Genomic DNA, 21,983 nt, shown 5'->3' with positions numbered 1-21,983 from the left:
TAATAAATAGATATAGTGCCTCATACTGCAGCTCTACACCAGGGATATAATCTTTAGATTTTTACTCCGATGTCATTGATTTTGTATATGGCTGATCACCTTTACATAAATTTCTAACCTCAGCTATTTTATGCTGTATTCAACTCGTTTTTTCTTCTAAACCTCTGTTTTCTCCTCCCATCAGACGAAACTGCATCCTGGCAGATGAGATGGGTCTAGGAAAGACTATCCAGTCCATCACGTTCCTAGAGGAGATCTATCGTGTGGGCATCAAGACGCCTTTCCTCATTATTGCCCCGCTCTCCACCATCGCCAACTGGGAGCGTGAATTCCGCACTTGGACCAACCTCAATGTGATCGTCTACCATGGAAGCATGGTCAGCAGACAGATGCTGCAGCAGTACGAGATGTATTTCAGGGACACACAGGTAAATGGGCATTAAGGACATTTTACATTTTGTCTGTAACTTTCTTAGAGTCACACAAAAGTCAGTTTCTGGCATTATGTGCACAATGAAAATTACTATCAAGCACCAAAAGTAAGTTTCTGTTCTTTGTTATACTGGTCGGGTTTCATCTCAAGGCTGAGCTGTGTTATGTCCTCATATTTTGTTTACAATTAAGAACTCTTTTATGAAAAATTATTATAGATGTATGTATATAATATATTATATCATATATGATATTATGTTTTATATTGGTTTAAACATTTGTTTCCCCCGTTATACACCATCATTTTTTGACTAATATAATGTATACAATTTTATTTGTTGATCCATATCAGTATGAAAATGAATTAGAGTAAATAATTACAAAATACAGCACAAAAATATGGTATAACTTTCACACTTTACAAGTACAAAGGGATTAATTCAAATACCTACACACTTTTCTTCCAGTGCTATCAAAAACAAGAACTTGATTTGGTTAACAGCCTTTTATGATACGCTATTTTGAGTCAGACAATCTTTACATAAAATAATACAAAAATATCCCCGGCAGAGCATAATGACTTGCACTTGTCCATTTTGGAAGCTTGAGCGGATTTCTAAATGCATCATAATCTGCCACTTGAAGCTTTCCTGGTTTTGCATGACTATAGCTGCACCACGAGTGTGCTGTGTAAAGTGGAGAACAGTAGGCTCTCGAAAGTGCTTTTGTAACAGCATCTGCACACAAAAAATGTTTGCTTGTGCATACAGTTTACTGCACTGACGCTGCACATCGGCACCATCTCATAATATTGTTTACTTCTACGTTTTATTCACTGTAGACTCAGAGATGAAGTGATGGCAGTGCAGCTATTATTGCTGCACGTTTCAATAGAAAGCACTGCTGTATGTATTCTATGTGTTTCATCTCCTCCAGTAGTTGTTTTGGTCTGAGAGAAGCTTGAAGAAGAAAGAAGCAAGCAGCTGTTGTGAATACGCAGCTGAGTGTACAGTGCACGTCACATATCTAATGCACATTGAATCAAGAGCGTAGGGAGGCCTTCTAGGTCATCCTGACACACCTGATCGTTGCCTTTCTACAGCAAAGCAGAGAGCAACAGCCCTGTTTTTAACAGATTAAAACTCAGTGATTCACTTCGCTCGTCCTGTGAGTAATCTAATGATATATTTCAAAACAGGATGCCCGCACACAAGAATGACTTTTCAATATCGAAACCTATGCAGAAACGTAATTATGATGTGCAATACAAAGTCCACTCAGACGTTGTAACCTGTTTAACAGAGTAGGTAAGTGATCAGCAGCTGAAAGATGGTGAGAACAGTGAGATGACCAGCCTATTTTTTTTCTCCAGACAAAAGATCTCCAGTGTAGTTTGTAGGATTAATATACTGTAGCATATAGCAAGATGCAGAGCAGCACACATGCCAAACAATAAGTAGACCAGTAGGTAACTAGTGAGCCATGAGAGGAGACTTACAGTGCTTGGCTGGCCACGTGATGTGTCACAACAGGCACTTAAAGCTCTTAACATTCAAACGAACCGTAGGAGGAATTAAGACGAGTGGGAGCAGAACAGAGCCGACCTGCCACCAGGCTGTCTCCCAGGCAGCCTGTGATGTCACAGCAGCCCCCAAGGGGAGCTCTCTGTCAATGTTGCTCAGGCATATCGAGAGAGGCAGGCATCTCTACAGCAGTCTGCTGGCTGGCTGGCAGTGGGAGGGTGTTACTGGATAACTGAGTATCCCTTGAGGGATGTTGTCAAGGCAATAGATACAAATGGAGAGGCGTGGTAGAGAAAAAGCCTCCCCAGACAGAAAAAAAACTAACAAATAAACAAACAGTACAAAAAAATCACTAGCGGCGGTGCACGTCCTGGTTGTGCAGCAGATTGCTTCTCAGTCCAGAGGTGTGTTGTAGATTTGCTGTCCAATCTAAAAAAAAATCTAATGAAGCAGGACGTGTGTTTGAAAGCATTAGCTGTAAAGTCATATACTCCTCATGTCAACATATAATCAATATGTCATAGTTTCTAATGTCGACAGGTCAGAAGATCGACTCCAATGTATGTCCAGACTCTACGTTTTCAATTTGAAATGGCGTTAACACTGGGCATGCCGGTTTTAACAGGAAGCAGGTTTATCTTCTCTAAGAGGTTGCTTATTTCCTGAAAATTTACGAGGGAAGGCAAAGGCGAAATGTGACGGGGGGGATTTACTTGCTTGGAAAGAAAACGAAGAACAAACAGTTACTGCCAGACAGCACGGATTAGCAATGCTTGTTATTTGTTATCCACTATTTGTTATCCACTGGTATGATTTATGACTGAAATTTTTTGCCTGTCCACACTAAAACCGACACAACCCAGTGTCTCCATTTAAAGGGGTTTGGATCCTCTGGATTAATGTGGACTCCAGGGGTAAATGTAGCAGAACTGATTTGGATGTAGCCTAAGGGTGTGCAGGAGAACTGTATGAATACTGCATGTGTTCACAGCTTTTTTTCTCTGCATTTCCCTTTGTAACAACTACACAATCTGTTATATGCTACATACCAAATTCCTTTTGTGTGTGAACACACTGATTGTGCACATCTACAGATACAATTCATGAGCATAGCATATTACTGAAAAAAGTGAACAGTAGTTTCAGGGATCTGTTAGAAACTAATTTTCCAATGCCTATTTCTCTTTCCTCTTTTCTCTTAAGGGTCGTGTTATAAGGGGCGCCTACAAGTTCCAGGCTCTGATCACGACATTTGAGATGATCCTGGGAGGCTGTCCCGAGCTCAACGCCATAGAGTGGCGCTGTGTTATCATCGACGAGGCCCACCGCCTCAAGAACAAGAACTGCAAGCTGCTGGAGGGCTTCAAGCTCATGAATCTGGTACATTAAACATCAACTTAGGGGAACAAGTTTATGTCCCATTTCAACAGTTTAGAAATTAATTCAACCTATTTTGACTTGAAATCACTTCTCTACTGTTCATGGTTTGGTCAAATCAGACTGATTGTAAAAACTGTACTATCGTCCTCTCATGCATCTTGTCCTCTTTCAGGAGCACAAGGTCCTGCTGACAGGGACTCCTCTCCAGAACACTGTGGAGGAACTCTTCAGTCTGCTCCACTTCCTGGAACCTGGACGTTTTCCCTCTGAGACCACCTTCATGCAAGAGTTTGGAGACCTCAAAACGGAAGCGCAGGTGACTGAGCTGATGTAGATAGTATAACATTTCCATCTTGTGGAAATATTGGTACAGTTACAGTAGAGTTATTGGTAAAAATAAGATTTCAGAGTGAACCTACACTGCACTTTGAGGAACACATGTTCAAACACTAAAGGTTTACAATCAGGAAAAGCACATCATATTTAGCACTTGTAAATCATTTGACAGGACAGTGATATTATTTCTGCTTAGAGACAACAGCAGACGTTGTTGTTGTTCCAATTTTGAGGTCTTATTGGTACAGATGGAGCCCTTGAAGTGAGGCTTTATCTAACTAGGCCACAGTGACATTTTATACAACACACACACACGCTTGCCTAACATATGGTGGATAATGCTTGTCATTGTTGGACAATGTACTGTAGAACTGAACAGAACAAAAAAAGCTTTTAACATTCCTGCTACACGTTGTAGTTTGACATTTCATATTTAGCCCACAGCACCTGAGAGATGGTCAGAGAAAAACCTTGAAAGCTTTGATTTGAAGTTGTTTTATTTTTTTTAATATTCAAAACTGAGTTCTCAAGTAGAAGCTCTTAGTTTAAGTGCAACTGTGAATGTTTAATCCTTTTATTAGTTATAGTTGGTGCTTCTGTTTCAGAGGTACTTCATCGTTACATTACGAGGACCTGTAAGTGTAGTAAAAAACGCTGGTTGGGGACAGTTGACCCATTGCTGTTGGTCTAATAATAACTGAGCTATAACCAAGACTTTAAAGGAAGTGTTGGTATCGTATTTGTTGAAATCCTCCTCACGTTCCAACAGCATCAATATGATAACGATTATCTGAGAAAAAAAGAAGCAGGACTGTACTAAAAACATGCCCGATCATTTCATTTGGACTAAATTAAGTGATAAGCCTGCGTACCTGTCTGTCACTAACCAACCTGCCTGCCCTTTCTCGTAAGTGAGCGAGTCACAGAAAGTTTTCAGGCAGTGCATGCATGTGTTTTTTGAGGGTGTAGCTTTGACAAAAGGGCTTGTTGGAGGGGGTGTGGGATAGGTTGCATTTTTAAAGTCTAGCCTGCTCTGTTAGCTGTTCCAGGATTACCTACCCTGGCTTTAATTCTATTGAACATAAACAGGGAAATGTGGTTCTGCACCAAAAACCAAATAAGGTGAATACCGAAAACATCAATAATCTAGATATTAACTCTACAGCCAGCCATCGATCATAAATATAACAGGGTGTTAACAATATTTTTGTCAACGCCCTGTTATTTATAGTAAGTGTAAATTATTGGGTTTCATTAAAGCATTTTTTAATATTTTAAATACAAATTAAAAATGTTTTGCAGGCAACTACCGTTTAGCTAAACTTGGCACAAGCTAACATTCGCATATTATTTGCATCATGAATGGTGTGTGCATTCTTACATATTTCCATATATGATGAAACACGATCAAGGATTAAGGAAATCTTTATTGTCCCTGTTGGGCAATTTGCAATAAAGACAGCAGTATCAACATAGACTTCTATCTCAACTTAAGAGATGAACAACTACCATATATAAGACGTAGAAAAACATGAAAATACAAAGAACTTCAGGGTCTCAATAAAATCAAATCACAAACGATTTAATAAATGATACATTTCTGTAATGTCTTGTCCTGCATATAGGTGAAGTGAATCTGAGGACTGATGGAAAAAGCTTAAACCTACTAAACAAGGGATGTCTATAGGGTCTGCCAGAATTGGACCGGAAATGCAAAGAAAAATTAAGTGAATACTGTCAATGAATACAATAAATTATTCTCCACTTTGGGATAGATATAAAAAAAACATGTAATGACACCTATAAGACTGCTGTTTTAGTTTCAGTCAGAGCGCAACATGTGTAACTCAACGCCTGTGCAGTGTTCCAACAGCATTTACTCAGAGTCATGACTGTATTTCTCCTCCTCTTCCTCGTCCACAGGTCCAGAAGCTTCAGGGAATCCTGAAGCCCATGATGCTGCGGCGGTTGAAGGAGGATGTGGAGAAGAAGTTGGCTCCGAAAGAGGAAACCATCATCGAGGTTGAGCTCACCAATATTCAGAAGAAATACTACCGTGCCATCCTGGAGAAAAACTTCTCGTTCCTGGCTAAAGGCGCTGGCCAGTCAAACGTCCCGAATCTGGTCAACACTATGATGGAGCTGAGAAAGTGCTGCAACCACCCCTACCTCATCAAAGGTATGATGGTACCTTTTAAAGGTTAAATACAGGTTCATGTAGTTAAATATAGCTGAAATGTATAGTTGTCATCTGGGTAGACAGCAGAAAGTCTGCAATTTACCCAGTTTCCTGTTTAGTCTTGTTAAGGTGATGTGGGCTCAGTTATCAGAATCAGGTGCACACTATAATTTGATACCTCAAGAGATTGTTACAACAGACTTGGCACACTGATAACATTCTTAGATTTTTTTGTTCCCCTTTTAATTAAACACTAGTGTCACCAGAACCAAACGCATGTTTGCTTTTGACAGGGGAATTATATGCCAAGCTATATATGTTACACACATATCTATAGTTAAAAGTTAAAACTCTGACTACATCCTCACTAACACTTTAAAACAGTGTTATAAAAAGGAAATTTAAAGTAAATTGATTCCAGATGACAGTTTATTCATAAATAATCTCCTTACCGAATAACACACTTCCAAACACGTATCAACATGAATGTACAATGCAATAGTGTGTTCATGTGTAAACAGAAAGTAGATTGTCTACTCTGCTGTTGGTTTCTTAGTCACATAAAAGGAGACAGTAAGAGCAGGGATTAACTTTCTTTGTCTGGGGAAAAAGGTGGAACTGTAACTGACAGTAAGTGTTTGCAACACTTGTAGTTCATCATCCTTGATGCGTTCGCCTTGGGTAGTCGAGGCTTCGTTTTTTTTATTTCTAGGAAAAGGGACATGTATGGGAGCTTGACTAATCATTAAAGGATATGTTGTTTACTTTCAGATTTATATTTCTCTGTTTTATGGGTGCCAGCCAGGTCTTACTCCTGGCATGTTAAATTTGTCGGTCTCAGCCCAGACAAAGGATACACACATGAGATATATACCCTTCACATTTCACAATAAAGGGATAGTTCATCCCAAAATGAATTAATTATCAACTCACCCCTATGTCGATGAGGGGCTGGTGAAGTTTCTGAGTCCACAAAACACTTCTGGAGTCTCAGGGGGTAAACTTTGTTGGAGCAGAATCCAATACAATTGAAGTAAATGGTGAGTGCTTCATTAGACCTTATAAAACAACAGAAAAACTGTAGCTGATTAGTGACCTATCTTCAGATGTAATAAAACTACATTCATATTCGACTCGAAACGGCGGGTTTATTGTGCTAATGTATGCCGATATCTTCTGACGAGGTGCATTCAGGGACCGATGGAAATGCTAAAGTCCGCTAGCTTAGTCACTTCTGGTGGACTTTTAGACTTGGTGTAAATTTAGTTTCTAGGCGAAATTCTTCTGAGAAGTTCTGCAGAGAAAACCTCAGTTTTCAAATTTAATCATGCCTCAATAACTCCAAAGTAGTGCAGGCGCCAAGTGTAAATTAAGTAAAAGTGATGCATTTTAAAACTATCACTACAACATTTGTGTTCTCAGAAACAGGATAATCATTTGTCTTCGTTCTTTTTTGTGCACCTGCACAGTGAATTTTTGCTGCTTGAGTGCACCTGTAAAGCTCTGATTATCATGAATTAAAATGAAGGCAAATTAAATAAAATCTTGTTCTTGTGAAGAAAAACTCAAGTAGCATTAAAACACATTATTCCCTGTGTATCCATGTTTGTTTTGTCAGGGGCAGAAGAGAAGATCATGGAGGATTTCAGGGAAGTTTACAGCCCCACTGCCATCGACTTTCACCTGCAGGCCATGGTGCAGTCTGCCGGGAAGCTGGTCCTCATTGACAAACTGCTGCCAAAGATGAAGGCAGGAGGGCACAAGGTGCTCATCTTCTCCCAGATGGTGCGCTGCCTGGACATCTTGGAAGACTACCTCATTCAGAGAAGGTAACAGATGATGAAGAATTTGTTATTTGCTGCCCAATCTTAAGAATTACAGCAAAGATCTGGAAATATGAGGATAAGGATATCAACTGCTTCCGTGCTCTCAGATGGAAAATGATTTGGGTCACGTAATGGCCATAAAGCTTCTGTGTGCGATCGCTTGCTCTGAGCCTTGAGAATCAAGTTATGAGCTCTCACCCTGCTTCAGTCAGTGTGTCTTGCTTTGCAAATCACACAGTGTCAGCAGCATCTTGGATAAAGTCTAAAACACCAAATAAAAACTTCAATGGGAGTGATCAGGAACATTCAGACATTCACGGAGAAGTTTTATTTTGAATTGTTAATACTACAGGAGTGTTGGTTTCTGGTTATCATCTTTGTCTTTATTTTTAGTCTCAAGTCTCCTGAGTTCTTATTTTTTTGGATCTTTGTCTATGAAGGTCCTTTTGTTGCTCTCATGTCTCTCTCTGTTTCTATCTCTCTGTCTCTGTCTCTCTCTCTCTCTCTCTCTCTCTCTCTCTCTCTCTCTCTCTTTCTCTCCTGGCTTCCCACTAGCATCAGGAGCCAACTGTAAACTATTGTAAACATGTGAGATGCTGCACAGCGCAGACCTCAGTCAGGGTTCAGCAGCAGGGTTCAGAAGCCCTCAGGGCTTCACCGCAGTAGACAGGAGAGTGTTTCTGTAAGGTTTCTTCTGAGTTGAAGTGGAATACCCTGGGGAGGGCAGGAAGGGTCACATTGTGGGAGTGGAAAGTGGACACAACGATAAAAAGGCATAACCGCTACTTATAGGAACAGGTTTATCCTTCAGGATGTCGTTTCCCAGGTGTTGATGGGAGTCCATAAGTGCCATGGCTGTAATGGTGGGATCATGGGTCATCTCTGTCTTGTAGGTACCTATATGAGCGGATAGATGGACGTGTGCGTGGGAATCTGCGGCAGGCTGCCATCGACCGCTTCAGTAAGCCCGACTCGGACCGCTTCGTTTTCTTACTGTGTACACGGGCTGGTGGCTTGGGAATCAACCTCACGGCAGCAGACACCTGTATCATTTTTGACTCTGACTGGAACCCACAGAACGACCTGCAGGTACGAGAGAGACACATGACACTCACTTAACAGTAGTATTATTACCTGGCAGCAAGACTTGTACCTACAGAAAGTGAAAGATACTGTGTCTGACATACTACTCATTCAATAGCATTTACAATTAACTTTCAATCCCCCACAGGCCCAGGCTCGCTGCCACCGAATTGGTCAGAACAAGGCGGTGAAGGTGTATCGCCTGATCACCAGGAACTCATACGAGCGGGAAATGTTTGATCGTGCCAGCCTCAAACTTGGCTTGGACAAAGCAGTGCTGCAGAGCATGAGTGGTCGAGACAACAGCCTTGGAGGAGGAGGTGCTGGGGGAGGGGTAAGTCATTTTTTAGGCTTCCACAAATGATTTGAAACGGAGCATTTAAATTAAGCTCATCTAATTTCGTTATTCGCAAAAGTGGTCTTGTACTGAAATAGTTTGTTATCAAACTATTCCACGAACTGGTGCTGCACTGGGATAATCATTTACACATTTTTTTATTGAGACAAAACTTAACACTCATTTTACTATCCATGTTTTTTACTTGGTGTACCTGGACTCCTGGATTGGATTTAACAGTCATCACACAATTACTAGTAAAATCAAAGAAGTAAATCTCTAATACTAAAATTCAATGAATCTAAATTGAATTAAATTTGTGAAAATGATGAACAAAACATTGAGTTTTTTTTCCGTCCATTTGTCTTTTCAACAAAATAAAAGTCGACTGTTTCTTTTGATGACATCGGAGCGTCACTGTAACAGATGGCAGATAAAAACAGGACGCCAAGCAAAGACACAGCTGATAAAACCCCCAAAAACTTGGAGCTCAATTTAGACAATTTTCACTTGAAATGCACCCAATCCGATTAGTCTCATCTCTTTTTTTGAGGGAGTGTGTAAAGTGTGTAGGGGGCTACTTAGCTGCGTCTGATCCCTTCTGAGAATTATCTGAACTATAAGGCGGTTGAGCTGTTAGCAGGTTTGCCCATCTGGTCTGACTGAACATCATTGCATACTAAAAAGCTGCTTAGTTTTTATACGTGGCTGCTTATACAATTTTTATAATCCAGTGTGTCTGTGTACATTAAACAGGCTTTGTTTCACAGGAGTGTGTAGTATTATGATCCACGCTGTTCTATTTCTATCAATATTTTTCTCCAGTATCGTTTATTTTTATTTATTGGATATGGTTTCTTGATCCTAACTGTTCGTCCTCGCTCCTTTGTCTCCCAGGCAGTGCAGCAGCAGCTGTCTAAGAAGGAGATCGAGGATCTCTTGCGACGTGGTGCTTACGGGGCCATCATGGATGACGAGGATGAAGGGGCCAAATTCTGCGAGGAGGACATCGACCAGATCCTCCAACGCAGGACAAAGACCATCACCATAGAGTCTGAAGGACGAGGCTCCACCTTTGCTAAGGTGAATGAAATGGTTAAATAATACTATATTAAGACAAGGCATGTAAATTTGAGCTTAATTTGATGTGTAATTTACAAATTTCAAGCTGTTTAATATTTTAGACATGAAACAAATAAACGAGAATCTGAAAATCTGATGATTGATCTGATTATGATGTTTGCTTTCAGGCCAGTTTTGTGGCATCTGGAAACCGCACAGACATTTCTCTGGATGACCCCAACTTCTGGGACAAGTGGGCCCAAAAGGCCGACCTCGATATGGACATGGTCAATGGCAGGGTAAGGACCATCAACACAAATGATACAGTCTACAGAATATTATAGAAAGGATAATTAAGACTATGCACAAAAAGATGTTGCATCTTGCAAAGAAATACCTCATCCAAATCATCTTTGCTGAAATCCTGTTTACCCTCCCATTTCTATCTCTACAGAATAGTTTGGTGATCGATACTCCTCGGGTCAGAAAACAGACGAGGCCTTTCAGCGCCACCAAGGATGAGTTGGCGGAGCTTTCAGAGGGCGAGAGCGACAGTGACGAAACCAAACCGAAGCTCCGGCGAAACCATGACCGACTCAACAGCTACGGGCGCACAGAGTGTTTCAGAGTAGAGAAGAACCTGCTTGTATACGGGTAAGAAGATTTGAATAAGTAGAAGGTGTGGTGATGATAAACAAAGTGAATGTTAAATAATACAGGAAATAAATATTCCACTTTGTATGTCCCTAAAATCCAATTCAACCAAAAGCAAAGGTTTTGGAAAAGAATACCAGAAACAAAATATAGACACTGCGCTGACAAACATCCAATACAACAATGACAACTAACACTATAAAACACAGTAAAAGGCTGTTCATTTGTGCTCAGCTAAAAGGGAAAAAAATATTGAAAGAAATAATAAAGAAAGAAAACAATGAAAAAGATCACATCGCAGTGACCTTTAAGTTTTCAGTTATTGTTTTATTTTTATTCATGTGCCAAGATGCATTGAATTGAATAGAATTTCACAATGAAAGCTCTTAGTGTACTCAAACAAGTGTTACTTCGTCTAAATTTTGCATTTTGTTTCAAGGTGGGGTCGATGGAAGGACATTCTTAACCATGGGCGTTTTAAGAAGCAGTTAACAGACCGGGATGTAGAGTCGATCTGCAGGGCTCTACTGGCATACTGCCTGGTCCATTACCGTGGAGATGACAAAATCAAAAGCTTCATGTGGGACCTGATTGCTCCGACTGAGGATGGACAAACCAAGGAGCTGCAGAATCACCTCGGTGAGTCTTGGGACTTAAACCTATCAGTTAACTGTCTTTATAGTTATAGACTGAACCAAATAGGGATTAGGATGTTACGACAATTTCTATAGTGCACCTTTGACTTTCTACCTCTTCTTCTTCCACTAGGTTTATCTGCCCCAGTCCCCCGGGGCAGAAAGGGAAAGAAGATGAAGACACAGTCAAGTGCTTTTGACATCCACAAAGCAGAGTGGCTCAGGAAACACAACCCGGAGCACATGCTGCAGGACGATGGCTACAAGAAACACCTCAAACACCACTGCAACAAGTAAGTGTTTCCTGATGCCTCTTTGTTACCTCCGCTAAGGGGCTATGTTTTCACCACTGTTCCCACCAACTGGAGAGACCACCACAAATCTGAGAGATGGATGTGGTATGGGTCAGGAAAGAACCCATAAAATGCTGGTGTGGATCCGAAACGGGGTGTGACTTTTTTTTCTTCACTTTTACATGATGATATAGGGTGTCTTCCAACATCTTCAGTGTTTTCTCTTTAGTACGTGGCATTTGGTGCAGCTTGATTGAATTTAAAGGGACTGTTGGGCCTTTGCTGAGGTACTTGCTGTACTGAGTGCTACTCTAGATCATGCTGCACACACAATGTGACACCTTTCATCATTCACACCATGTGTAGCACTTTTTATAGACATTTCTACAAATTATAAGTAACAACTCTTTATACAACTCTCAACCATCCTCAGTAGTGTTATCAGATTAAAGTGGCAGTTGTTTTTTTTATTCTTTAACTTGCTTACAGCTCACATGGTGCTCTGCTGTTGGGTTGTTGTATCTCGTGCGGTTGAGGCCGTGTGTGTTCTTGCGCCAGTGTGTGAACATTCAGGCTGTTACAGCGAAGGGCAGGTGCTTATTATTCTCTCATGGCACATATTGTATCTCTTTGTTTTTAATAGAATGAAGCCTAAGTGTATGAAAATACAATTTGCACATGGCTCAAATTTAAAACTGCGGCACCTCCAAGCCACAGTAATTAGGAGGTACTAAATCGTCTATTGGAGGCGACAGTTTACTGATTCATTACCGGACGTGCATCACATCTTGACCAGCTGACTGATACAAATCTTAATGAGACTTCAGCCCGGCTAATGGCCATCATAGATCTCTCTTATTTACAGACAGAGGAGAAAAAAAGATAACTGCTATCAAAACATGGGCTGTTGAGAAATACAGCTTAATAGATGGCTTCTTTCCTTTTTTTTAAGGGTGGGGGTTGTGTCCATAAGGCTTTTGGCCACAGAGTGCTGCAGCTTCCATAGAAAGTTCCCCATTGTGTTATGGTGCAGTTGTGCTGAATCCAGGGATTGTCCAATATGTGACAAGCTGGGCAGACAGGGACACGCAGTCAGTGCTGTTTGCTGACCTCTGCATTTTCACTTGGAGGACCTGGAATGTGACTGGTTGGGTGGGCCGTGTGCGATGGGGCATTCACTAGCTTCCTTATCATGCAATCAATGCAGGAATGAGGGTCTCACGCAGGAGTGGAAACCATAGGAAGTATTGCGGAAATATCCTGATAGTGTCCAGATGTGTGAAAGAATAAAACTAAAAGGTTGAAAACTCTGATTTTCATGAGTCTTCTTAGTTTACAAGCACTTTGCCTGTGCTTTTTAAATACAAATATCAGCGTCTAGTACACTACAAAGATATACGACTGATGATTTTATCAGACAAGATAGAGCTTTGAGAAAGTACTCAAAATGTTTATGCATTCTAAATGAGAATTAGGTATTTGGCTCAGTATCTCCCTGCTTCATTGGTTGTCTTCTGTGAACAGGCCACGATGGATTTTCTGCATGCCGCTCATATCATGCATACTTGCCGTGTTTGCAGCTAAAAGATTGTGTGTGACTGTTCTGGGATCCTCCACAGGCTCTCTCTCTCTTTTTAAGTGAACTACATCACACTCCCACAGACACTGACAAACAAAAGGCACGGAGAGAGTGATGATGAAGTGCCGTGCTGACAGGCGGGAGGAAGCGGCAGCTGCTCCTGGGCGGGTCCGGGCCCACAGGAGGATGAAGGGGTGTAGAAGGGAGAGGGAGGAAGTTCGACACTTTGATTTACCAATGCTGCTAGTCCAGACCGGTCACCACAGACATCCATCACTCCGACAGACAGACAGACCTCAGAGCCTTGCATTGTTTTTTCCTGGTCCTGTCAGAGAATCAGGGAAGGATGTGGAGATCATTTATAACAATATTCAGCTGAGTTACACCAGAAGAAAGATGGGGCGCCTGCTTCTCTATATTTAAGTGTAGCAGTACGTTTTTTTTTTTTTCAGTGCTCTTGAAAGAAGAGCTGCATTGTAGAGAAGCCTTGGCAGGAGAGTTCTCAGGTCCACGTGCAATGATGGATGAATATGGTAGCCTTAAAAATTATTTATTTTGAAGTAGAGCAAATACAAAGAGGTTCAAAGTATCAGAGTTTACAGAGAGAGGTGATTATTCAGCCTTCTGGTTTTTATTCTATTCAATGTAACATGAAAGTTTCAGGCATCAGTAGTCAGGCAGCATGTACTGGACAAATGTGTTCCACAAACGTCTGTCTTTCTATGGAGCGCATACATCGTGAATTCATCTTATCAGGTTTGCACTTACCATGTGTATTGTCATTAGTCCAGTGAAGAGCTGTGTCAAATTTAGTGTGATTTGGACACAGGGTACGTTCAATATTAATAAAATCTGAATAAACAGGTGACTGGTGTCTTGCAGCCAGTGGGGACGGGCAGCATGCCCTCAGTCTGTGGATCCGGTTGAACATGCCTTCTTCTACATTCTCTGATAAACTACAGCAGCAGTTGGCAGCTAGGTCAAACTACGGGTCAAAATCACAGGCAGAACTTTTTTTTTACCATATTGGACTTACCCGGATATTCATGAGTGTTGCAGGTGCTGATCTCCCTCATAGCAGCAACAATTATAGAATCACTTCCTGTTTCTGGACACACTAATGATTTGGAATAATTCTGGAGTGGTTCCGGAGCTTTAACACGGGACAAGTAAACAGTCCATTCCAAACAGGCAGGCTTAGTCAAGAAACATCAGTAATAATAAGAATGGGAATGTATTTGACAAATTATTATTTTGTATGTGTAATATGCATTGACTTGTTAAAAAATGTCATGTTTTAATCTGATAGCTTTATTATTATGTTCCTGTCTGAATCTTTCCTTAATCCCCTTGCTCATCTGACAATGTCACACATCCTCTGAGATGCAGCCATTCTATAAAGTCTTCTGTAATTGTAGGACAATTAATAGCCCCATAGCAATAAGAACACTCTGCAGGAAATTTACTGTTTTTATGCCAGAAATCCGTAAAGCTCTGCGCCACGTTTTTTTTTCCCAACGGCAGACATTACACCATGGAATTTAAAAATCGTTTTGTGTTCATACAAAATGATTACACAGAACGCTTTCAACATTAAGCGAAATCTCGAGGCATGTCAGACGTTATAGCCTGGAACATCATCGCAGGGAGGTTGCCACCACTTTGCTGCGTCTGTGCTCAAAACCTACTGGCTGGGATGTGTGATCATGCATCACAGAGCTAATGTCTCCCTGGTGAGTCACCCTCCCTCTACCTTGTCAGCCTCGACTTCCCAGCCTTCATCTACTGCCAGAGCACAGACATATGACGAGTGGAGAAAGACTCGTGTGCATGTGTGAGTGTGTGTGTTCGCCCTAAGAGCCATGGCTGGGGAGCTGCTTGTGACTCACTGTGACGTCACCATACAATGATGTCGATACAATAAGTCACCAAGGTAATTGATTGTATACTTGTCAATCAGCCCGAGTTAGGCAGTGTGTGTCCTGCTTTGTGGGCTGCACAACTAATGATATATATATAGCTGTTCTCTGCTCTGCGTCATTCTCTGTACTATTTGAATATATGATATATATGTTATGATATAAATATATTCAAAAGAGTGTGTGTCATTGCTGTAGTGTACAGGAGTGAAATGACAGATTTATACAGTAAGATTTTAGAATTTCAGCTGGATTATACCACATTTCACTCATTTGGATTGTGTTCAACAGGTTGTGTGTGAGCTCTGTGTGTGTTTTGTTTGAGGGTTCTGCTCACTCAGCGTTTGTTGTTGGCTTTGTTGTGACCGCTGGGTTTTGTCTGTGCAGGGTGCTGCTCAGGGTCAGAATGCTCTACTACCTGAAACAAGAGGTGATAGGAAGCCAGGCCCAGAATGTGCTGGACGGCGTGGACTCCAGGTGAGCTCAACTTTGACCTTATTCACATTGACTTACTTACTTTACATGTTCATCCTCTTTTTATACTTTTATACAACTTTCAAGCCTCAGGGATCTTAAATTCTAAATTATTTAATTGAACAAATATAACAATTACCAGAGCATGGTACACGATACCTAACACTCTGCAAAGTACGGTTATGGAAATGCTCAGATACAAGAAAAGCAGATTCATAAAAGTCAGGGAGGACAGATGGATTTAGCAGCTTTAATAATTTTATAAACACAAAGAGTTGAGTTTCCATATCGAGGTGAACTAATTGTCTTACTATGTTTTTCTGGAGTTAAAATTGCCGTCATTAGCATATGGTATCAACCTGTTGAAGGAAGAAACAGCAGAGCAGCTAAATGAATAAGAAGGTCCTAGGGCTCCACCTGCTGGTGGAAGATGGAATTTATTTTCTGTCTTCTGTAGTACAACACTTTCGATTTGTCAAAACTACTGATTAAGAGGAAAACACTATCTAGATCAGTTTTTATAAATTGGTTTACAGTTCTCAGTTTGTTGTTTCACAATGAAAATAAAAATCCTTTAAAATAGGAACGGACATATATGGTATTACATGTAAAGACCTTTTTACAATATTTACCCATTCGAAGTCAAAGCGAAATAAACTCTGCAGAGCTTTGGGTCCTGAGATCAGTTGCTTCCTGCCACAGTTCAATTGCAGAGAGACAGGAACTATGCCAGGTTGTTGGATATCAGTAAATGAATAAAATCAATTAAAATGATCCCACATAACATCTGTCCAACTCTCCTCCTCAGTGAGATAAAGATTTGGGTGCCAGAGCCCGACCATTCAGATCTGCCAGCCCTGTGGTGGGATGCCATCTCCGACAAATGTCTACTCCTGGGTATACATAAGCATGGTGAGAAACTTCAGCTCCTGCTGTGACTTGTTTTTAGAAATTTGGTTATTTGAATACAACTCACCTTGTTTCTACTCTACTTTCAAAGTGTTGTACAGATATGGAAGAGTCTGCATTTGACACTAATCATTAACAAGCCTGTGTGACAGTCCCAGTATTTATGGTTAATGACTAATTATTTAAATTGTTGCCACTTACTGCTGTGTTTTAGTGTTTTCTATTGATACCAAATGATTGTGTGGGAAATCAACCAGCTTTTGTATGTTGTCTGGTGTTTATCTGTCTTTATCTAAGAGTTTCCGTGTATTATCTTTTGCTTATGTCACTGTTTGCTTTTCCTCCTGTGTGCTCTCAGGTTATGAGAAGTACAACACTATTCGTGCAGACCCTACACTGTGCTTTCTAGACCGTGCGGGGCGACCGGATGAGAAGGCCATCGCTGCCGAACAGAGAGGCAATGATTTTATGGATGGGTGGGTACATAACACCAGGCCCACAAAAACATTAAATGGATCTTTTTTTTTAACATGTTTAGCTTAAAGATATATTATTTAAATTGTTTCAGTGAAGATTGTCTGCTGCGGAAATGATAAAAACCTTACCTGTTCTTGTTTAGGGATGTGGATGATCCAGAATACAAGCCTGCTCCTGCTCTACTGAAGGACGATATGGAGGTAAGACCACAAGAAGTGAAGGAGCATGTTCAAGAAGAAAGAACTATTGAGTTGAGGAAGATATTCCCTGTAAAATTGATCGTTTGTGATTAACCATCACATTTCTTATACTTATTTAAATATGATGTTCTGGAACTGTCCTTCTCTAAAATGAACTGTCTTCTCATGCAGGATGACGCCTCTTCTCCTGGAGACTTGGTTGTCACTGACAATCCCGGAGGTGAGTATTAGATATTAGACACGCCAGAGAAATATTTATAAAATTTGAAGTATGTGTAATTAAATGGTGATTAACCAGCAGAAATTCAACACGATATATTTACTGAAACCTGGCAATACTCCATACTGTGAGTTTATCTGTATTTGAATGTGTATTGTATATTACCCAGATCCAGATGCAGTTCCAGTGAGAGAAGGTGAAACCGGCTACTGGCCCTCGTCCTCGGTGTTGACAGCCAGGCTGAGGCGTCTGATCACAGCCTCCCAGCGATACACCAAAAGTCGGCAAATCCTCCACATCCACCAGTCTCAGTCTCAATCCCAGCAGCCCATGATGCTGTCTGCTCCGCTCTGCCCGCTGCCCCCCACACTCAACGACACCCTCAACCCCAAGATGGCTGCTAAGATAGAACGCCAACAAAGGTAAAACCTTCAGATCAGATCAACAATAAGCTGAGCAATAAAATGTAACTCTTGCCGTTTTGACTAGAAATTTTGTAGTGTGTTTGACTTTCTGTGTGAAACGTTTTTACAATGTAAATTGTCCTTATTTCTCAGGTGGACCAGGCGAGAAGAAGCTGACTTCTACAGAGTAGTTTCCACTTTCGGTGTTGTTTTCGATCCAACCCTCGGCTGCTTCGACTGGACCAAGTTCAGGGCCATGGCTCGGCTGCACAAGAAGACTGACGAGAGCCTGCAGAAATACCTGTGTGCTTTCACCGCCATGAGCCGACGGGTGTGCCGCCTGCCACCCAAGGAAGGAGGTCAGTGGACCTTTTGCTTACACACACATTAACTGAAATCCTCAGTTTTTATTTCTTTACATCAAATTAATAATTATGGACTCTCAGAAGACCATTATACTTTTGACATTTTGATGATTACAAAAATTATGCCTGTCCAACTCCCTTTTTGACAAAGAAATAAATGTGGATGTTAGCCAATTTATATTAAGGGATGGTATCATTAAGATTTTAACTATACTACTACTCTTACCGATGCTGCTTATCCATCTGGAACGTTAAACAATATTCTTATCACATCAAGAAATTAAAGAAAAGGACACATTCATTTGTAGTAAGAAATTATCAATAGTAAGCACAAAAATCCCCAGTACCAATTACAGAACCGATAACTTAATTATTTTGCCCAAGGGCTTGTTTGATAGCAAGTCTCTGTTTCAATACCTACTGTATTTATAGCATTGTGTATTATGCGTTGCCTGAAGTCAATGAAACACTTTACTCAAGAAGTGGTCTGTTAACATTGCTTCAGGAAGTCTTGTACTACATGTGCTCTTGGTTGTAGATAGTTTAGAGAGGTCAGTAGCTCCCTGGTAAACAAGCTGGCTCAGCAGTGCTGAGGTAGAGGGGTTGATAAGGTTAATCATTAGTGGAAAGACAAACAGTGTGATGTTTAAACTCCTGTCAAAAACAGGTCTGTGAGTTGTGCCTGTAAAGCTGTCTTCATTTCTTCTCACACACCGACTCTTACCGCTGCGTCTCCCTCCTTGTTTTAGACTCTGCGGTTGACCCGTCTCTCAACATCCAGCCCATCACAGAGGAGCGAGCGTCTCGCACCCTGTACAGAGTAGAGCTGCTTCGCCAGGTGAGGGAACAAGTCCTTCGACATACATTACTTTTTGAGCGCCTCTTGCTGTGCCAGATGAGCTCTGACTTACCCGTCTGGTGGGAAGCTGGTACCCATGACCGTGATCTGCTTATTGGGGCGGCCAAGCACGGCGTGAGTCGCACAGACTACCACATTCTGAGAGACCCTGAGCTCAGCTTCATGGCTGCCCAACGCAACTACAGCCAAACTAAAACTGCACAGCAGCAATCACACACATCCACACCACTCCTCCACACTCAGCACCAGGCCCCCAGCTCGGCGTTGACAGGCTCTCCGCTGCCTCTGGTGGCCCAGAGAGACACAGAGTCCTGTGGGCTTGTGCCCAAATTGGAACCCACCTCAGAGGGGGAGGAGAGCAGGCAGAAACCGGCCGAGAGCTGGAGCCCTCGTCAAGCACCACCTACTCCCACAGGTCTCGAAGAGAAGCCTGTTCTAGAGACGAGGGACAAGGAGACGACGCAGATGGTGGCAGCACGAACCAAACCTCTCACACCCAACTCCTCAGAGAGGAAACCCAAGAAGGCCAGCAAGAGAAGCCGTCGGGAGACCAGGCGTGGCTCAGAGTCGAACTCAGATGGCTCCTCTTCAAACTCTTCATCCCGCTCCTCCTCTTCATCATCTTCCTCTTCTTCCTCGTCACATTCCGGTTCCAGCTCCTCCTCTTCTTCATCTTGCTCCTCTGGCTCTTCATCAACGTCCTCCTCCTCATCATCATCTTCTGATGACAGCGAAAGTGAAGGAGAGGAAGGAAAGAAGAAGGGTGAGTACTCGAAGGGATAGTTCACCCAAAAATTTAAATTAATTATCTACTCCCCAATTTGCCGATGGAGGGGTGGGTGAAGTGTTGGAGTCCACAAAACACTTAAGGAGTTTCAGGGGTGATCAGTGTTGCAGCCAAATCCAATACAATTGAAGAAGAATTTTTATTCAGGTTTTTTACATTTGAAGAATTGGTCAACATATACTTCAATTGTATTGGATTTTGTAATTATTATTAAGTAATTATTCAAATTGAATTATTATACAATAATATCATACAGTATTAGATATAAATTTCTGTCTCTCTCTCTTGTCACGTTGTCAGTGCCTGTACCAACAAGTGTAAAGGGCTTTGATGAGGACAGCGTGGCATCACTGAGCACAACCCAGGATGAAACACAGGACATTCATGTGGCTGAGAATGGAATCAACCACAACGCCTCGCATCCTTTCCAGGGAGGAGGATACATGCTCGCTGCATCCTACTGGCCAAAGGTAATGAACTCAACATGTGATATATGAAGACAGTGACTGACTTGTAAAGAATCTAAACTCAAAGACCATTTTAAACATTACTGAACAGAATCAGTGTGGTCAACAGCACTGCACCTGTGGATCTTCATAGTCGTTATTCACCTGATCATCAGATACAACGTGATTCGTGTTTTCATGATTTAAATTAAGAAAATAAGCTGAAGACTGACTTGCACCTCAGTACATATAGGATATTTTAACACCATATGTGCCCGATTAACCTGAGGTCCTCAGTGAAGGCCCAACTCACCATTCCACAGGTGACTTTTTTTTTTTCAAGGCTTTTTGTTTAAATCAACCTGATGAGATCTGTCTGGCAAACTCCTCATCCTCTTTTAAACATCTCCTTAAGACACATTTTTGTAGGTGTGCAGTCCCCTAGTTCTGATCTTACCGTCTTTTTTAATAATTATATTATGTGTTATTTTATCTTGTTTATTTTGCCTTCAGTTTTAAAATTCTATCCGGTAAAGCACCCTTCTATATATATTATATTATCAGTGTTATTATTAATATAGGATGTGGGCAATGGGGAAATCAGTGTTTGAATTTGTGGGTCATCTGTGCTGTCATTACTTTTTTTTATTTATTAAAATGTTTAATGTTTTTAGGATCGTGTGATTATCAACCGCCTAGACAGCATCTGCCAGGCAGTGCTGAAGGGCAAGTGGCCGGGTACACGGCGGGTATATGAGCCTGGAGGCGCCGTGGCCTCCTTCTACACCACCAAGCTGCTGGACAACGCCAACAGCCTGTGCGAGGACCCCTCTGCCTCACCACAGGGGTCAAAGGTGACCAAGCATGTTGCAGAAAACAAGGAGTTCTCAGTAAAACTCAACGATGTATGTTGATTTCTCCACTTCCTTCCCTCCTCCCTCCGCTTCGCCCTAATCGTAGGACCCTACCACTTCTGCTGCCATGGCTGGTGTTAGCTGCCGCGTTCAGCATGTTGCTCTGGTTCTCTTCTTCCGTCTTTCCTTTGGGTATGATTAGTGGTTTCAGCTGCCGGGCAGGAGAAGAGATTAATTTAATAGCAGCCTCCATCTCTTTTCCCACACACTCGATATGAATTGGGCTCGGAAGCTATGATTACATCAGGACAAATCACTCAGTCGGGAGAATATAATAAGGTGCAGTTTGACGCCTCTCTAGGCTAAAGGGGTATTGCTTATGATGTAACTGAAACATAAACCTTCGCTGTGTGTGTCTTCTAATATGCTGCAACGTGGCAATTAACTCGGCGGGCTCGCTTTAATTTATTCCTCCGCTTAAATGTTGTTTTTTCGATAATGATATTTTCTTAAATTGTATGTTTTCTACCACCATAGATCCTCAAACACCTGCTGCTTGTTTCCTTTACAATCTGGACTGTATATGCAAACAGCATCTTTCTCTCTGGCATGGCTTCCCAGTACAAATTACGAACAGACTCACCCACCGCCCTGCTAGCCACTACCCACTGTGTGTTTATTTGTCCCAATACTACTAACAAGAAAATGCATGAACAATATTTGCTGTAAATATAAACAAATTTCTTACAA

At 41.5% G+C, this 21,983-nt stretch overlaps 1 protein-coding gene across 6 annotated transcripts in view; it reads left to right on the top strand.

Annotated features, from left to right (window-relative positions):
* The window catches only part of chd9 (chromodomain helicase DNA binding protein 9), a 71,243-nt gene that overhangs the window by 45,172 nt on the left and 4,088 nt on the right, over positions 1 to 21,983 (top strand). For 4 of the 6 annotated variants that reach the window (XM_061067967.1, XM_061067966.1, XM_061067971.1 and 1 more), the window contains 22 exons: positions 185 to 428; positions 3,159 to 3,335; positions 3,508 to 3,651; positions 5,595 to 5,850; positions 7,469 to 7,679; positions 8,570 to 8,765; positions 8,908 to 9,093; positions 9,994 to 10,179; positions 10,347 to 10,457; positions 10,613 to 10,812; positions 11,252 to 11,451; positions 11,581 to 11,740; positions 15,626 to 15,715; positions 16,521 to 16,624; positions 16,980 to 17,097; positions 17,241 to 17,298; positions 17,470 to 17,518; positions 17,688 to 17,940; positions 18,076 to 18,281; positions 19,037 to 19,909; positions 20,234 to 20,403; positions 21,054 to 21,284. In XM_061067967.1, the coding sequence (XP_060923950.1) occupies positions 185 to 428; positions 3,159 to 3,335; positions 3,508 to 3,651; positions 5,595 to 5,850; positions 7,469 to 7,679; positions 8,570 to 8,765; positions 8,908 to 9,093; positions 9,994 to 10,179; positions 10,347 to 10,457; positions 10,613 to 10,812; positions 11,252 to 11,451; positions 11,581 to 11,740; positions 15,626 to 15,715; positions 16,521 to 16,624; positions 16,980 to 17,097; positions 17,241 to 17,298; positions 17,470 to 17,518; positions 17,688 to 17,940; positions 18,076 to 18,281; positions 19,037 to 19,909; positions 20,234 to 20,403; positions 21,054 to 21,284 (4,423 nt within the window). The remainder of the gene's footprint in view (positions 1 to 184; positions 429 to 3,158; positions 3,336 to 3,507; positions 3,652 to 5,594; positions 5,851 to 7,468; positions 7,680 to 8,569; positions 8,766 to 8,907; positions 9,094 to 9,993; positions 10,180 to 10,346; positions 10,458 to 10,612; positions 10,813 to 11,251; positions 11,452 to 11,580; positions 11,741 to 15,625; positions 15,716 to 16,520; positions 16,625 to 16,979; positions 17,098 to 17,240; positions 17,299 to 17,469; positions 17,519 to 17,687; positions 17,941 to 18,075; positions 18,282 to 19,036; positions 19,910 to 20,233; positions 20,404 to 21,053; positions 21,285 to 21,983) is intronic. The other 2 variants (XM_061067969.1, XM_061067968.1) reach the window with 1 other exon arrangement.

The sequence above is a fragment of the Limanda limanda genome, chromosome 3, assembly GCF_963576545.1.
Source record: "Limanda limanda chromosome 3, fLimLim1.1, whole genome shotgun sequence".
In the NCBI taxonomy this organism is placed as follows: Eukaryota; Metazoa; Chordata; class Actinopteri; order Pleuronectiformes; family Pleuronectidae; genus Limanda; species Limanda limanda.
Note: the sequence above shows the minus strand (reverse complement) of the source record. Positions and strands in the feature narration are given on the sequence as shown.